Source organism: Gadus chalcogrammus, chromosome 20, assembly GCF_026213295.1.
Source record: "Gadus chalcogrammus isolate NIFS_2021 chromosome 20, NIFS_Gcha_1.0, whole genome shotgun sequence".
Classification (NCBI taxonomy): Eukaryota; Metazoa; Chordata; class Actinopteri; order Gadiformes; family Gadidae; genus Gadus; species Gadus chalcogrammus.
In genome coordinates this window covers 13,149,530-13,166,925 of record NC_079431.1, presented here as the reverse complement: position 1 = coordinate 13,166,925, position 17,396 = coordinate 13,149,530, and the positions used below count along the sequence as shown (strand labels likewise).

The following is a 17,396-nucleotide window of genomic DNA, read 5'->3' as shown; positions in this document are numbered from 1 at the left end:
GGAGATTATCAACGATCACAAATTGATGGGTTGGAAATATGTATGACATGGAAGTGCAGCGATTGTGGTGCAAACATTTAATACACTGCTACACCTTGTGTGATGGAAAATCTACATGTTGTTACATTTTTGGTCTATCTACGAACTTAAGTTTTGTTACTATTTTGTGTGATGCATATATTGCCTGCCTTCTACTCTCCTTTTCGGTCATCTAACGTGTGAAACTTAGAGGGTCGTGTGATGCATTTTATTGCCTGCCTGTTCCATGTTTTCGTGTGTTGTAAATCATCTTTCATGCAATCCTTTGATGTATGGGCCTGTTCCTCGACCCCCTGGCTAGCATCAACGAAGCCAGAGGGTTACATGGCACGGCCACCACCCCCTCCAATGGCAATGTAAAGATTACCAGCTGGTTAACAAAGGCTTTTGGTTTATTGGGGGCCAACTGCCCTCAAGGATCCGATCTAAGTGTATAAAAGCTCCTAACTTTAGCTACTCAGTGGACTTCTCCCGAGAGTACCTTTAGAGTATGAAGTAACACGCAAAGAGAAGCTCCCATCTGAGGCCTCAGATTATTGTAATGTATGCCTGTTATGTTGTTTGTTGATGCATGTTGTGATGTATCTTTGTTCGTACTTTTATTACAAATATATATGACCAGCAATTGCCTGCAAGTATTGTGTGCTTTTTGCATCTAAATATCTCATCAGCTTAGACGCAATATCTGATAGAGAAATTGCCACGACACTTGTCTCCCATTACACATTCTGTGAATAAAGGGATAGTTCATCTTTAACAAACCTCAGAGGGATAGGCCATTGGAAGCCTTGGTTCTGACATAAGGCCAACTCATAAAATCTCTGTGAGATCAGTGGTTCAAAACACTCAAGGTTGGCCTTTAAATGTTGCTCTGATGGTCTTCTGTATGCTCAGTGGTCCTATTTCACTAAAAATAACAAGCAAGAAATCCATCAAATGTAAGTTAGATCATGTTTTATTGATGAGGAAACTAACACATGTCAGTGATACGCCTCATGCTCATGAACCTCTGGCCGCTCATCATCTCCCTGAAGCTCCTGTACTCTCCAGGCCTCATGTACATCATCCTGCCCTTGTAGTGAGGCTGCTCGTACATCAGCCAGTGGCCGTCCATCACGTGGCAGGACTGGCAGTCGGACATGCGGTAACGATCCTGGATGTTGTCACAGTCGTCCATCATCTCATTGGACTGACCACCGAAGTTCTCCCTCTCGTAGATCTTCATCCTGAACTGGCCTCTGTGCTGTAATGCAGAGATTCAGAGAAACAGTGTAAGCTGACCTATTAGCAAACAAAGTAAATTTAACAGTTTAACTTTGTTAGTGTAACAGTTGAACTGTTGGTGAGTTCTCTTACAAAGGGGATCATTCTGCAGGACCTGATGTTGTCAAACATCATTCCCATGCTCTGCATGCGGTGCATGTCGTTGTACTCTCCCCTCCTCATGAAGAACTGCTGGCCCATGTAGTTGTTCTTCTCATAGAGCATGAAGCAGCCGCTCTCCACCCTGCAGGACTGGCACCTGCTCATGTGGGAGGACATGTCGGAGCAGTCGCTCATGCACTCATAGGAGCGACCCTGGAAGTTCTTCTCCTCGTAGAAAGTGATCTGAAACAAATAATTTGTCAACCATGGTATATCATTACAGAACATTGTGCTATTTCTAATGATAACAACAAGTTGGCTGCAATATTTAATGTACAATATATTGAATGTTATTACATGAATACAAATCAATGATTTATGTTAATATATCTTTACCTTGCCCATCATGATTGTGGTGTTGGTGGTCTCTCAGAGATCGGTTGGTGAACTGATGCTCTTCCTGTGTCAAGCCCCTACATTTATACCTGAACAGACCCAAAGACTGCATGACGGCCCCTATTGTTCAAAGTACTGAATCATGACTCTGACTCAACATACTGTAGAAGCTTCCACATGCTCTTAACAGGGTTAAGCTATTTTAACGTATAGATGGATACTGCCCTGAAAAAACTAAAGAGGATTCAAAATGAACTTGTATATATATATATATATACATATATATATATATATATATATATATATATATATATACATATATATATATATATATGTATAGATATATGACACAATAATTGAACCTTAACTTGGATGTTGGACAATTCTGATTCTAAATTGTCAAAAAACACATCCATTCAAAATGATCAAGTAATTGATTCGAATTCTAAAGCCCTCCCGAACAAGGAGGCTATAGTTAGTGGGATCATCCAGATAGTCAAGTTTGCTTTTCATATGAATTTGTCTGGCCTTTGCCAAACAGATAAAATAACTATGTGCTGGTCTTGCTCTCTTTGCTCTTGCCGTATCTAGTTTGAAGTAAAGCAAAACATATACTCCGCTACGAAAAAGCTTTTGTGTAGATTTCTGTAAATATTTGACCATGATTCTGTCTTAATTTGGATGGACAATTAAGAGTGCCATGTATTTTCTTAATTCGGCAGACTGCGGTATTTCTTGGTTATCATCAACAGAAACGTCCTCCTCCGAGTACCAATTCAACCTATTTTTAATTTATTTTTTAAGTGGCTTTCAATGGGGTCAAGGCCAGAATGATTATGCAGAAAGAAAAACAGTATGGGTACTCGGCTACTCGCAAGGTCATGGTGATCTCACAAGTCTAACAGCTGGGCCCGCTAAATGCGTTGCCTCGATTGTGGCAGCGCCCTGTTCAAAGCCTCTCCAGTGGATGCTTGTCGGGAGTTTACCACTTTGTCGATGGAAGGGCTTAAAACCAGGACATTAAATTCCACCAAGAGTCCGTATGCTCCACCAGTAATCACTAAATTCCAATTGTCCAAACACATGGCCGAACACGCGCTGCGAGTCGCGCTCATCTCCATAAAGTTAACTGAAGTTCAACTTTTTTCCCTCCCCTTTACCCACCAGTGAGTTCACCTGACCGCACGCGACGCGAGCCTTTGAAGAATCCCTTGCCCGCGGCTCTGCCCCACCTAATGCAGGGCCTCGAGTGTGGCTCTCCCCTCCCATTCACTTTGTATTGGACGGATGATGGATGCTGGCTCGCGAGGGCCACTCTGCTGATGTCACTAGCTTTAAATCATGGCTGTGCCCTAATGTTGAAGGTGTTAAAAAAAACATCATTGAATGGTGACTATGTATGAAGTTTGGGCACCATAATAGTACAGAAAGGACTTGTGCAAGCTGATCTTCACTTCCTATTTTGGTGACCAAGCTAGGCAAAGACGACTGGACATTGGGTCAAGTTATTTTATTTATTGTTGATGCGTACAATATAAGTCATATTTAATCTGTTTTGTTTTGTTCATTGTTGTTTACCCAGCTGAAGTTATTGGTCTACGCACAGTCGCACACATATATGTGCATACTCACAATTGCCTAGACCAGAGGTCTTCAACAGGGGATCCTAGGTGGTACTGCAGGGGGGTTGCGAAGGTTTTGGTTGATTAGACAATTATTTTATATTCCCCCCGCAATTTTTTCCACGAATTGAAATGTCTTTAAATACACATTAACATGAATCCAACACACTAGCCACGTTTACATGGACACTTTTGATCCGATTTCTAATCGGAATAGATCTATTCCTATCATGCGATCCGAATGGCATTTACAAAAGTGTCAAGCGTACGTTCGTATGTCTCTCACGCACACCTGACACATCAGGACTGGCTGCAACAATTTTATGGATTTGATTTTAGTGAAAGCCCAGCAGAAGAGAGCTTTTCTCTGCCTGCTCTTTCAATTAAGAAGAAGGACAGCACAGCGACTCGTCCGGTCTTTATATCTACCCGCTCTTCCGCCGCAAACAATACGTGTTTGGATGTGAGTGCGCAGCCAAGACTGTTGGGAGAGAGAGAGAGAGTGCTGTTATGTAAGGGATAATGTACAGAATGCCGGCCATTATCGGGGAAATAAGCGATCAGCAGAGAAATAGTCCACCAAAGACGTTGACGTCGCTAGCAACCGGACTCGCTGGGGTTGATAAGTTACCAGACTATTTCGGAGTGATAAGAAAGACACTAAGAAACATCACTGATTTTCGTTTCCACATTTATGCTTTAAAAATGTCTATTTGAATAGCTTTTATGCATGATTAAATGCAATTGACGGACATTGATGATCTTGCCAGGTATCAGTTTATTATGTTATGTTATGTTTATGAATGACAGTGGCATGGCTACCCTACTCACTGTACCTTGCACATGTTTAAAATAAACACATGAATATATGAACCTGTGTATTATTTGAATATATTAGTCTTGAATGCAAAATAACAAGGTACATTTATACATGGCACTATAGGACCAGTTTAAGATAAAACACAATTTTATGCAATATATAAGTAGGGGTTCCCCGCTCAATCTCTCCATCAGTTTGGGGGTCCTTGCCCTGGAAAACATTGAAGACCCCTGGCCTAGACTCATTTATATTTTTGGATTACACACATTGTACTGCTATAGTAACACTGTCTTTTGCAATCAATCTCTATCGGTTGGTACAGAGCATGTGGACAAAATAACAGTGAATTTCCATGAAAGTACTACACAAGGTCTTGTGTTTATGCGTAATGCCGAATCAGCATAACAAAGCGATTTTGATAATTGTATCTTAGATATTTTAGTTAGGCAAGGGGAGGCGATTACAATGGTTGGACCACCAAGAACGGCAGTGCACCTTGAATTTTTCCTGGTCTTTTTGAACTGCAGCACTTCTGAGGTTCTAGTCTCGAGAGACCATTTTTGGAAAACATTAAAATAATGCCTGGATCATTCAAAGCTCACTGGAGGGAGTTGTCCAACAAAGAGTACCACAGTATAGAGATTTTTTAACAATATAAGACTGTGCCCATATTAGGAAACATATGCTGCCTATGGCTAATGATCATTGCTAAAACCAACCGTGAATATCAGGATGGTCTCACAATGCTAAGGTGGAGGAACATTTAGAAGATACTCCGGCTAGGTGACAAATTGACAAATTGATCGGTTGGAATTGTTGATCAAATGGAGGCAGTGATGGTAATACACAGCTACACCTTCTCTACCATTACAAAATCTGTGATTAACGGGATAGTTCTTCTTTGATAAACCTCAGGGGGATAGGCCTTTGGAAGCCTTGGTTCTGACATTAGGCCAACTCATGGAATCTCTCTGTGAGATCAGACGTTCAAAACACTCTAGGTCGGCTTTCAAATGTTGCGCTGATGGTCTTCTGTATGCTCAGTGGTCCTATTTCACAAATAATATGCAAGAAATTCAGCTAATTTAAGTTAGGTCATGTTTTATTGATGAGAAAACTTAACACATGTCAGTGATACGCCTCATGCTCATGAACCTCTGGCCGCTCATCATCTCCCTGAAGCTCCTGTACTCTCCGGGCCTCATGTACATCATCCTGCCCTTGTAGTGAGGCTGCTCGTACATCAGCCAGTGGCCGTCCATCACGTGGCAGGACTGGCAGTCGGACATGCGGTAACGATCCTGGATGTTGTCACAGTCGTCCATCATCTCATTGGACTGACCACCGAAGTTCTCCCTCTCGTAGATCTTCATCCTGAACTGGCCTCTGTGCTGTAATGCAGAGATTCAGAGAAACAGTGTAAGCTAACCTATTAACAAACAAAGTCAATTTAACTGTTTAACTTTGGTAGTGTAAAACTTGAACTGTTGGTGAGTTCTCTTACAAAGGGGATCATTCTGCAGGACCTGATGTTGTCAAACATCATTCCCATGCTCTGCATGCGGTGCATGTCGTTGTACTCTCCCCTCCTCATGAAGAACTGCTGGCCCATGTAGTTGTTCTTCTCATAGAGCATGAAGCAGCCGCTCTCCACCCTGCAGGACTGGCACCTGCTCATGTGGGAGGACATGTCGGAGCAGTCACTCATGCACTCATAGGAGCGACCCTGGAAGTTCTTCTCCTCGTAGAAAGTGATCTGAAACAAATAATTTGTCAACCATGGTATATCATTACAGAACATTGTGCTATTACTAAATTATAACAACAAGTTGGCTGCAATATTTAATGTAGAATATATTGAATCTTATTACATGAATACAAATCAATGATTTATGTTAATAAATCTTTACCTTGCCCATCATGATTGTGGTGTTGGTGGTCTCTCAGAGATCGGTTGGTGAACTGATGCTCTTCCTGTGTCAAGCCCCTACATTTATACCTGAACAGACCCAAAGACTGCATGACGGCCCCTATTGTTCAAAGTACTGAATCATGACTCTGACTCAACATACTGTAGAAGCTTCCACATGCCCTTAACAGGGTTAAGCTATTTTAACGTATAGATGGATACTGCCCTGAAAAACCTAAAGAGGATTCAAAATGAACTTGTATATATATATATATATATATATATATATATATATATAGATATATATGACACAATAATTGAACCTTAACTTGGATGTTGGACAATTCTGATTCTAAATTGTCAAAAAACACATCCATTCAAAATGATCAAGTAATTGATTCGAATTCTAAAGCCCTCCCGAACAAGGAGGCTATAGTTAGTGGGATCATCCAGATAGTCAAGTTTGCTTTTCATATGAATTCGTCTGGCCTTTGCCAAACAGATAAAATAACTATGTGCTGGTCTTGCTCTCTTTGCTCTTGCCGTATCTAGTTTGAAGTAAAGCAAAACATATACTCCGCTACGAAAAAGCTTTTGTGTAGATTTCTGTAAATATTTGACCATGATTCTGTCTTAATTTGGATGAACAATTAAGAGTGCCATGTATTTTCTTAATTCGGCAGACTGCGGTATTTCTTGGTTATCATCAACAGCAACATCCTCCTCCGAGTACAGATTCAACCTATTTTTAATTTATTTTTTAAGTGGCTTTCAATGGGGTCAAGGCCAGAATGATTATGCAGAAAGAAAAACAGTATGGGTACTCGGCTACTCGCAAGGTCATGGTGATCTCACAAGTCTAACAGCTGGGCCCGCTAAATGCGTTGCCTCGATTGTGGCAGCACCCTGTTCAAAGCCTCTCTAGTGGATGCTTGTCGGGAGTTTACCACTTTGTCGATGGAAGGGCTTAAAACCAGGACATTAAATTCCACCAAGAGTCCGTATGCTCCACCAGTAATCACTAAATTCCAATTGTCCAAACACATGGCCGAACACGCGCTGCGATTCGCGCTCATCTCCATAAAGTTAACTGAAGTTCAACTTTTTTCCCTCCCCTTTACCCGCCAGTGAGTTCACCTCACCGCACGCGAGCCTTTGAAGAATCCCTTGCCCGCGGCTCTGCCCCACCTAATGCAGGGCCTCGAGTGTGACTCTCCCCTCCCATTCACTTTGTATTGGACGGATGATGGATGCTTGATCGCGAGGGCCACTCTGCTGATGTCACTAGCTTTAAATCATGGCTGTTCCCTAATGTTGAAGGTGTTAAAAAAAACATAATTGAATGGTGACTATGTATGAAGTTTGGGCACCATAATAGTACAGAAAGGACTTGTGCAAGCTGATCTTCACTTCCTATTTTGGTGACCAAGCTAGGCAAAGACGACTGGACATTGGGTCAAGTTATTTTATTTATTGTTGATGTGTACAATATAAGTCATATTTAATCTGTTTTGTTTTGTTCATTGTTGTTTACCCAGCTGAAGTTATTGGTCTACGCACACATATATGTGCATACTCACAATTGCCTAGACCAGAGGTCTTCAACAGGGGATCCGCGACCCCTAGGTGGTACTGCAGGGGGGTTGCGAAAGTTTTGGTTGATTAGACAATTATTTTATATTCCCCCCGCAATTTTTTCCACGAATTGAAATGTCTTTAAATACACATTAACATGAATCCAACACACTAGCCACGTTTACATGGACACTTTTGATCCGATTTCTAATCGGAATAGATCTATTCCTATCATGCGATCCGAATGGCATTTACAAAAGTGTCAAGCGTTCGTATGTCTCTCACGCACACCTGACACATCAGGACTGGCTGCAACAATTTTATGTATTTGATTTTAGTGAAAGCCCAGCAGGAGAGAGCTTTTCTCTGCCTGCTCCTTCAATTAAGAAGAAGGACAGCACAACGACTCGTCCGGTCTTTATATCTACCCGCTCCTCCGCCACAAACAATACGTGTTTGGATGTGAGTGCGCAGCCAAGACTTCTGGGAGAGAGAGAGAGAGTGCTGTTATGTAAGGGATAATGTACAGAATGCCGGCCATTATCGGGGAAATAAGCGATCAGCAGAGAAATAGTCCACCAAAGATGTTGACGTCGCTAGCAACCGGACTCGCTGGGGTTGATAAGTTACCAGACTATTTCGGAGTGATAGGAAAGACACTAACAAACATCACTGATTTTCGTTTCCACATTTATGCTTTAAAAATGTCTATTTGAATAGCTTTTATGCATGATTAAATGCAATTGACGGACATTGATGATCTTGCCAGGTATCAGTTTATTATGTTATGTTATGTTTATGAATGACAGTAACATGGCTAGTACTCACTGTACCTTGCACATGTTTAAAATAAACACATGAATATATGAACCTGTGTATTATTTGAATATCTTAGTCTTGAATGCAAAATAACAAGGTACATTTATACATGGCACTATAGGACCAGTTTAAAATAAAACACAATTTTATGCAATATATAAGTAGGGGTTCCCCGCTCAATCTCTCCATCAGTTTGGGGGTCCTTGCCCTGGAAAACATTAAAGACCCCTGGCCTAGACTCATTTATATTTTTGGATTACACACATTGTACTGCTATAGTAACACTGTCTTTTGCAATCAATCTCTATTGGTTGGTACAGAGCATGTGGACAAAATAACAGTGAATTTCCATGAAAGTACTACACAAGGTCTTGTGTTTATGCGTAATGCCGAATCAGCATAACAAAGCGAATTTTGATAATTGTATCTTAGATATTTTAGTTAAGCAAGGGGAGGCGATTACAATGGTTGGACCACCAAGAACGGCCGTGCACCTTGAATTTTTCCTGGTCTTTTTGAACTGCAGCACTTCTGAGGTTCTAGTCTCGTGAGACCATTTTTGGAAAACATTAAAATAATGCCTGGATCATTCAACGCTCACTGGAGGGAGTTGACCAACAAAGAGTACCACAGTATAGAGATTTTTAACAATATAAGACTGTGCCCATATTAGGAAACATATGCTGCCTATGGCTAATGATCATTGCTAAAACCAACCGTGAATATCAGGATGGTCTCACAATGCTAAGGTGGAGGAACATTTAGAAGATACTCCGGCTAGGTGACAAATTGACAAATTGATCGGTTGGAATCGTTGATCAAATGGAGGCAGTGATGGTAATACACAGCTACACCTTCTCTACCATTACAAAATCTGTGATTAACGGGATAGTTCTTCTTTGATAAACCTCAGGGGGATAGGCCTTTGGAAGCCTTGGTTCTGACATTAGGCCAACTCATGGAATCTCTCTGTGAGATCAGACGTTCAAAACACTCAAAGTCGGCTTTCAAATGTTGCGCTGATGGTCTTCTGTATACTCAGTGGTCTTATTTCACAAATAATATGCAAGAAATTCAGCAAATTTAAGTTAGATCATGTTTTATTGATGAGAAAACTTAACACATGTCAGTGATACGCCTCATGCTCATGAACCTCTGGCCGCTCATCATCTCCCTGAAGCTCCTGTACTCTCCGGGCCTCATGTACATCATCCTGCCCTTGTAGTGAGGCTGCTCGTACATCAGCCAGTGGCCGTCCATCACGTGGCAGGACTGGCAGTCGGACATGCGGTAACGATCCTGGATGTTGTCACAGTCGTCCATCATCTCATTGGACTGACCACCGAAGTTCTCCCTCTCGTAGATCTTCATCCTGAACTGGCCTCTGTGCTGTAATGCAGAGATTCAGAGAAACAGTGTAAGCTAACCTATTAACAAACAAAGTAAATTTAACTGTTTAACTTTGTTAGTGTAACAGTTGAACTGTTGGTGAGTTCTCTTACAAAGGGGATCATTCTGCAGGACCTGATGTTGTCACACTGCATTCCCATGCTCTGCATGCGGTGCATGTCGTTGTACTCTCCCCTCCTCATGAAGAACTGCTGGCCCATGTAGTTGTTCTTCTCATAGAGCATGAAGCAGCCGCTCTCCACCCTGCAGGACTGGCACCTGCTCATGTGGGAGGACATGTCGGAGCAGTCGCTCATGCACTCATAGGAGCGACCCTGGAAGTTCTTCTCCTCGTAGAAAGTGATCTGAAACAAATAATTTGTCAATCATGGTATATCATTACAGAACATTGTGCTATTACTTAATGATAACAACAAGTTGGCTGCAATATTTAATGTAGAATATATTGAATCTTATTACATGAATACAAATCAATGATTTATGTTAATAAATCTTTACCTTGCCCATCATGATTGTGGTGTTGGTGGTCTCTCAGAGATCGGTTGGTGAACTGATGCTCTTCCTGTGTCAAGCCCCTACATTTATACCTGAACAGACGCAAAGACTGCATGACGGCCCCTATTGTTCAAAGTACTGAATCATGACTCTGACTGAACATACTGTAGAAGCTTCCACATGCTCTTAACAGGGTTAAGCTATTTTAACGTATAGATGGATACTGCCCTGAAAAACCTAAAGAGGATTCAAAATGAACTTGTATATATATATATATATATATATATATATATATATATATATATATGTATAGATATATATGACACAATAATTGAACCTTAACTTGGATGTTGGACAATTCTGATTCTAAATTGTCAAAAAACACATCCATTCAAAATGATCAAGTAATTGATTCGAATTCTAAAGCCCTCCCGAACAAGGAGGCTATAGTTAGTGGGATCATCCAGATAGTCAAGTTTGCTTTTCATATGAATTTGTCTGGCCTTTGCCAAACGGATAAAATAACTATGTGCTGGTCTTGCTCTCTTTGCTCTTGCCGTATCTAGTTTGAAGTAAAGCAAAACATATACTCCGCTGCGAAAAAGCTTTTGTGTAGATTTCTGTAAATATTTGACCATGATTCTGTCTTAATTCGGATGAACAATTAAGAGTGCCATGTATTTTCTTAATTCGGCAGACTGCGGTATTTCTTGGTTATCATCAACAGAAACGTCCTCCTCAGAGTACCGATTCGACCTATTTTTAATTTATTTTTTAAGTGGCTTTCAATGGGGTCAAGGCCAGAATGATTATGCAGAAAGAAAAACAGCATGGGTACTCGGCTAGTCGCAAGGTCATGGTGATCTCACAAGTCTAACAGCTGGGCCCGCTAAATGCGTTGCCTCGATTGTGGCAGCGCCCTGTTCAAAGCCTCTCCAGTGGATGCTTGTCGGGAGTTTACCACTTTGTCGATGGAAGGGCTTAAAACCAGGACATTAAATTCCACCAAGAGTCCGTATGCTCCACCAGTAATCAATAAATTCCAATTGTCCAAACACATGGCCGAACACACGCTGCGAGTCGCGCTCATTTCCATAAAGTTAACTGAAGTTCAACTTTTTTCCCTCCCCTTTACCCGCCAGTGAGTTCACCTGACCGCACGCGAGCCTTTGAAGAATCCCTTGCCCGCGGCTCTGCCCCACCTAATGCAGGGCCTCGAGTGTGGCTCTCCCCTCCCATTCACTTTGTATTGGACGGATGATGGATGCTTGCTCGCGAGGGCCACTCTGCTGATGTCACTAGCTTTAAATCATGGCTGTGCCCTAATGTTGAAGGTGTTAAAAAAAACATCATTGAATGGTGACTATGTATGAAGTTTGGGCACCATAATAGTACAGAAAGGACTTGTGCAAGCTGATGTTCACTTCCTATTTTGGTGACCAAGCTAGGCAAAGACGACTGGACATTGGGTCAAGTTATTTTATTTATTGTTGATGTGTACAATATAAGTCATATTTAATCTGTTTTTTTTTGTTCATTGTTGTTTACCCAGCTGAAGTTACTGGTCTACGCACACATATATGTGCATACTCACAATTGCCTAGACCAGAGGTCTTCAACAGGGGATCCGCGACCCCTAGGGGGTACTGCAGGGGGGTTGCAAAAGTTTTGGTTGATTAGACAATTATTTTATATTCCCCCCGCAATTTTTTCCACGAATTGAAATGTCTTTAAATACACATTAACATGAATCCAACACACTAGCCATGTTTACATGGACACTTTTGATCCGATTTCTAATCGGAATAGATCTATTCCTATCATGCGATCCGAATGGCATTTACAAAAGTGTCAAGCGTACGTTCGTGTGTCTCTCACGCACACCTGACACATCAGGACTGGCTGCAACAATTTTATGGATTTGATTTTAGTGAAAGCCCAGCAGGAGAGAGCTTTTCTCTGCCTGCTCCTTCAATTAAGAAGAAGGACAGCACAGCGACTCGTCCGGTCTTTATATCTACCCGCTCCTCCGCCGCAAACAATCCGTGTTTGGATGTGATTGCGCAGCCAAGACTGTTGGGAGAGAGAGAGAGAGTGCTGTTATGTAAGGGATAATGTACAGAATGCCGGCCATTATCGGGGAAATAAGCGATCAGCAGAGAAATAGTCCCCCAAAGACGTTGACGTCGCTAGCAACCGGACTCGCTGGGGTTGATAAGTTACCAGACTATTTCGGCGTGATAAGAAAGACACTAACAAACATCACTGATTTTCGTTTCCACATATATGCTTTAAAAATGTCTATTTGAATAGCTTTTATGCATGATTAAATGCAATTGTCGGACATTGATGATCTTGCCAGGTATCAGTTTATTATGTTATGTTATGTTTATGAATGACAGTAACATGGCTAGTACTCACTGTACCTTGCACATGTTTAAAATAAACACATGAATATATGAACCTGTGTATTATTTGAATATCTTAGTCTTGAATGCAAAATAACAAGGTACATTTATACATGGCACTCTAGGACCAGTTTAAGATAAAACACAATTTTATGCAATATATAAGTAGGGGTTCCCCGCTCAATCTCTCCATCAGTTTGGGGGTCCTTGCCCTGGAAAACATTGAAGACCCCTGGCCTAGACTCATTTATATTTTTGGATTACACACATTGTACTGCTATAGTAACACTGTCTTTTACAATCAATCTCTATCGGTTGGTACAGAGCATGTGGACAAAACAGGGAATTTCCATGAAAGTACTACACAAGGTCTTGTGTTTATGCGTAATGCCGAATCAGCATAACAAAGCGATTTTGATAATTGTATCTTAGATATTTTAGTTAAGCAAGGGGAGGCGATTACAATGGTTGGACCACCAAGAACGGCAGTGCACCTTGAATTTTTCCTGGTCTTTTTGAACTGCAGCACTTCTGAGGTTCTAGTCTCGTGAGACCATCTTTGGAAAACATTAAAATAATGCCTGGATCATTCAACGCTCACTGGAGGGAGTTGACCAACAAAGAGTACCACAGTATAGAGTTTTTTTAACAATATAAGACTGTGCCCATATTAGGAAAGATATGCTGCCTATGGCTAATGATCATTGCTAAAACCAACCGTGAATATCAGGATGGTCTCACAATGCTAAGGTGGAGGAACATTTAGAAGATACTCCGGCTAGGTGACAAATTGACAAATTCTCTCATCATCTCATCTCATTTTCGTCCGCTTATCCGGGGTCGGGTCGCGGGGGGAGCAGCTCAAGCAGGGGGCCCCAGACTTCCCTTTCCCGGGCCACATTGACCAACTCTGACGGGGGGATCCCGAGGCGTTCCCAGACCAGTGTTGAGATATAATCTCTCCACCTAGTCCTGGGTCTTCCCCGAGGTCTCCTCCCCACTGGACGTGCCTGAAACACCTCCCAAGGAAGGCGCCCAGTGGGCATCCTTACCAGATGCCCGAACCACCTCAGCTGACTCCTTTCTAAGTAAAGGAGCAGCGGCTCTAATCCGAGTTCCTCATGGATGGCTGAGCTTCTCACCCTATCCCTAAGGGAGACGCCAGCCACCCTTCTGAGAAAACTCATCTCGGCCGCTTGTACCCGCGATCTCCTCCTTTCGGTCATCACCCAGCCCTCATGACCATAGGTGAGGATAGGAACGAACATCGACCGGTAGATCGAGAGCTTTGCCTTGCGGCTCAGCTCTCTTTTCGTTACAACGGTGCGGTAAAGCGAACGCAATACCGCCCCCGCTGCTCCGATTCTCCGGCCAATCTCACGCTCCATAGTACCCTCACTCGCGAACAAGACCCCGAGGTACTTGAACTCCTTCACTTGGGCTAAGGACTAATTTCCTACCCGGAGTAAGCAATCCATCGGTTTCCTGCTAAGAGTCATGGCCTCAGATTTAGCGGTGCTGATCCTCATCCCAGCCGCTTCAGTGAGTGCTGAAGGTCACAGGCCGATGATCCAATGAGATCATAGACTTTACCAGGGAGGCTGAGAAGTGTGATACCCCGGTAATTGGCACACACTCTCTGGTCCCCCTTTTTGAACAGGGGAACCACCACCCCGGTTTGCCACTCCTTTGGCACTGTACCCGACTCCCACGCAATGTTGAATAGGCGTGTCAACCATGACAGCCCCTCAACACCCAGAGCCTTTAGCATTTCTGGCTGGATCTCATAAATCCCTGGGGCTTTGCCACTGCGGAGATGTTTGACTACCTCAGTGACCTCCACCAGGGAAATTGACGACGAAACACCATCAACCTCGAGCTCTGCCTCCAACATAGAGGGCGTGTTATTCGGATTCAGGAGTTCCTCAAAGTGTTCCTTCCAACGTCCGACGACCTCCTCAGTTGAGGTCAACAGAGTCCCATCCTTACTGTACACAGCTTGGATGGTTCCCCGTTTCCCCCTCCTGAGGTGCCGGATAGTCTTCCAGAAACACTTTGGTGCCGACCAAAAATTGACAAATTGATCGGTTGGAATTGTTGATCAAATGGAGGCAGTGATCGTAATACACAGCTACACCTTCTCTACCATTACAAAATCTGTGATTAACGGGATAGTTCTTCTTTGATAAACCTCAGGGGGATAGGCCTTTGGAAGCCTTGGTTCTGACATTAGGCCAACTCATGGAATCTCTCTGTGAGATCAGACGTTGAAAACACTCAAAGTCGGCTTTCAAATGTTGCGCTGATGGTCTTCTGTATGCTCAGTGGTCCTATTTCACAAATAATATGCAAGAAATTCAGCAAATTTAAGTTAGATCATGTTTTATTGATGAGAAAACTTAACACATGTCAGTGATACGCCTCATGCTCATGAACCTCTGGCCGCTCATCATCTCCCTGAAGCTCCTGTACTCTCCGGGCCTCATGTACATCATCCTGCCCTTGTAGTGAGGCTGCTCGTACATCAGCCAGTGGCCGTCCATCACGTGGCAGGACTGGCAGTCGGACATGCGGTAACGATCCTGGATGTTGTCACAGTCGTCCATCATCTCATTGGACTGACCACCGAAGTTCTCCCTCTCGTAGATCTTCATCCTGAACTGGCCTCTGTGCTGTAATGCAGAGATTCAGAGAAACAGTGTAAGCTAACCTATTAACAAACAAAGTCAATTTAACTGTTTAACTTTGTTAGTGTAACACTTTAACTGTTTGTGAGTTCTCTTACAAAGGGGATCATTCTGCAGGACCTGATGTTGTCAAACATCATTCCCATGCTCTGCATGCGGTGCATGTCGTTGTACTCTCCCCTCCTCATGAAGAACTGCTGGCCCATGTAGTTGTTCTTCTCATAGAGCATGAAGCAGCCGCTCTCCACCCTGCAGGACTGGCACCTGCTCATGTGGGAGGACATGTCGGAGCAGTCGCTCATGCACTCATAGGAGCGACCCTGGAAGTTCTTCTCCTCGTAGAAAGTGATCTGAAACAAATGATTTGTCAACCATGGTATATCATTACAGAACATTGTGCTATTACTAAATGATAACAACAAGTTAGATGCAATATTTAATGTAGAATATATTCAATCTTATTACATGAATACAAATCAATGATTTATGTTAATATATCTTTACCTTGCCCATCATGATTGTGGTGTTGGTGGTCTCTCAGAGATCGGTTGGTGAACTGATGCTCTTCCTGTGTCAAGCCCCTACATTTATACCTGAACAGACCCAAAGACTGCATGACGACCCCTATTGTTCAAAGTACTGAATCATGACTCTGACTGAACATACTGTAGAAGCTTCCACATGCTCTTAACAGGGTTAAGCTATTTTAACGTATAGATGGATACTGCCCTGAAAAACCTAAAGAGGATTCAAAATGAACTTGTATTTATATATATATATATATATATATATATATATATATATATATATGTATAGATATATATGACACAATAATTAAACCTTAACTTGGATGTTGGACAATTCTGATTCTAAATTGTCAAAAAACACATCCAATCAAAATGATCAAGTAATTGATTCGAATTCTAAAGCCCTCCCGAACAAGGAGGCTATAGTTAGTGGGATCATCCAGATAGTCAAGTTTGCTTTTCATATGAATTTGTCTGGCCTTTGCCAAACGGAAAAAATAACTATGTGCTGGTCTTGCTCTCTTTGCTCTTGCCGTATCTAGTTTGAAGTAAAGCAAAACATATACTCCGCTGCGAAAAAGCTTTTGTGTAGATTTCTGTAAATATTTGACCATGATTCTGTCTTAATTTGGATGAACAATTAAGAGTGCCATGTATTTTCTTAATTCGGCAGACTGCGGTATTTCTTGGTTATCATCAACAGAAACGTCCTCCTCCGAGTACCGATTCAACCTATTTTTAATTTATTTTTTAAGTGGCTTTCAATGGGGTCAAGGCCAGAAGGATTATGCAGAAAGAAAAACAGTATGGGTACTCGGCTACTCGCAAGGTCATGGTGATCTCACAAGTCTAACAGCTGGGCCCGCTAAATGCGTTGCCTCGATTGTGGCAGCGCCCTGTTCAAAGCCTCTCTAGTGGATGCTTGTCGGGAGTTTACCACTTTGTCGATGGAAGGGCTTAAAACCAGGACATTAAATTCCACCAAGAGTCCGTATGCTCCACCAGTAATCACTAAATTCCAATTGTCCAAACACATGGCCGAACACGCGCTGCGAGTCGCGCTCATTTCCATAAAGTTAACTGAAGTTCAACTTTTTTCCCTCCCCTTTACCCGCCAGTGAGTTCACCTCACCGCACGCGAGCCTTTGAAGAATCCCTTGCCCGCGGCTCTGCCCCACCTAATGCAGGGCCTCGAGTGTGGCTCTCCCCTCCCATTCACTTTGTATTGGACGGATGATGGATGCTTGCTCGCTAGGGCCACTCTGCTGATGTCACTAGCTTTAAATCATGGCTGTGCCCTAATGTTGAAGGTGTTAAAAAAAAC

The 17,396-nt window shown here is 42.5% G+C and overlaps 4 protein-coding genes across 4 annotated transcripts; all 4 read right to left on the bottom strand.

The window, feature by feature from the left end:
- Positions 1 to 1,009: 1,009 nt before the first annotated feature.
- Positions 1,010 to 1,812, bottom strand: LOC130373597 (gamma-crystallin M1-like). Its single transcript, XM_056580203.1, has 3 exons — positions 1,801 to 1,812; positions 1,396 to 1,647; positions 1,010 to 1,282 (listed from the first exon to the last, which is right to left on the bottom strand). The coding sequence occupies exons 1-3, from the start codon at positions 1,810 to 1,812 to the stop codon at positions 1,010 to 1,012; spliced, it is 537 nt and encodes a 178-aa protein (XP_056436178.1).
- A 3,548-nt stretch (positions 1,813 to 5,360) lies between these two features.
- Positions 5,361 to 6,164, bottom strand: LOC130373599 (gamma-crystallin M1-like). The gene is made up of 3 exons (XM_056580204.1): positions 6,153 to 6,164; positions 5,747 to 5,998; positions 5,361 to 5,633 (listed from the first exon to the last, which is right to left on the bottom strand). The coding sequence occupies exons 1-3, from the start codon at positions 6,162 to 6,164 to the stop codon at positions 5,361 to 5,363; spliced, it is 537 nt and encodes a 178-aa protein (XP_056436179.1).
- Positions 6,165 to 9,661: 3,497 nt separating this feature from the next.
- Positions 9,662 to 10,465, bottom strand: LOC130373559 (gamma-crystallin M1-like). The gene is made up of 3 exons (XM_056580142.1): positions 10,454 to 10,465; positions 10,048 to 10,299; positions 9,662 to 9,934 (listed from the first exon to the last, which is right to left on the bottom strand). The coding sequence occupies exons 1-3, from the start codon at positions 10,463 to 10,465 to the stop codon at positions 9,662 to 9,664; spliced, it is 537 nt and encodes a 178-aa protein (XP_056436117.1).
- A 4,792-nt stretch (positions 10,466 to 15,257) lies between these two features.
- LOC130373560 (gamma-crystallin M1-like) lies at positions 15,258 to 16,061 on the bottom strand. The gene is made up of 3 exons (XM_056580143.1): positions 16,050 to 16,061; positions 15,644 to 15,895; positions 15,258 to 15,530 (listed from the first exon to the last, which is right to left on the bottom strand). Exons 1-3 carry the CDS (start codon positions 16,059 to 16,061, stop codon positions 15,258 to 15,260), a joined length of 537 nt encoding a protein of 178 aa, XP_056436118.1.
- Between the last annotated feature and the right edge of the window lie 1,335 nt (positions 16,062 to 17,396).

What these genes read in the sequence shown, in the direction of transcription:
- LOC130373599 (XM_056580204.1), bottom strand. An exon ending in CCTGCAGAATGATCCCCTTT is followed by an intron (nt 5,634 to 5,746) that starts GTAAGAGAACTC and finishes TCTGCATTACAG; the next exon opens with CACAGAGGCCAGTTCAGGAT.
- LOC130373559 (XM_056580142.1), bottom strand. An exon ending in CCTGCAGAATGATCCCCTTT is followed by an intron (nt 9,935 to 10,047) that starts GTAAGAGAACTC and finishes TCTGCATTACAG; the next exon opens with CACAGAGGCCAGTTCAGGAT.
- LOC130373560 (XM_056580143.1), bottom strand. An exon ending in CCTGCAGAATGATCCCCTTT is followed by an intron (nt 15,531 to 15,643) that starts GTAAGAGAACTC and finishes TCTGCATTACAG; the next exon opens with CACAGAGGCCAGTTCAGGAT.
- LOC130373597 (XM_056580203.1), bottom strand. An exon ending in CCTGCAGAATGATCCCCTTT is followed by an intron (nt 1,283 to 1,395) that starts GTAAGAGAACTC and finishes TCTGCATTACAG; the next exon opens with CACAGAGGCCAGTTCAGGAT.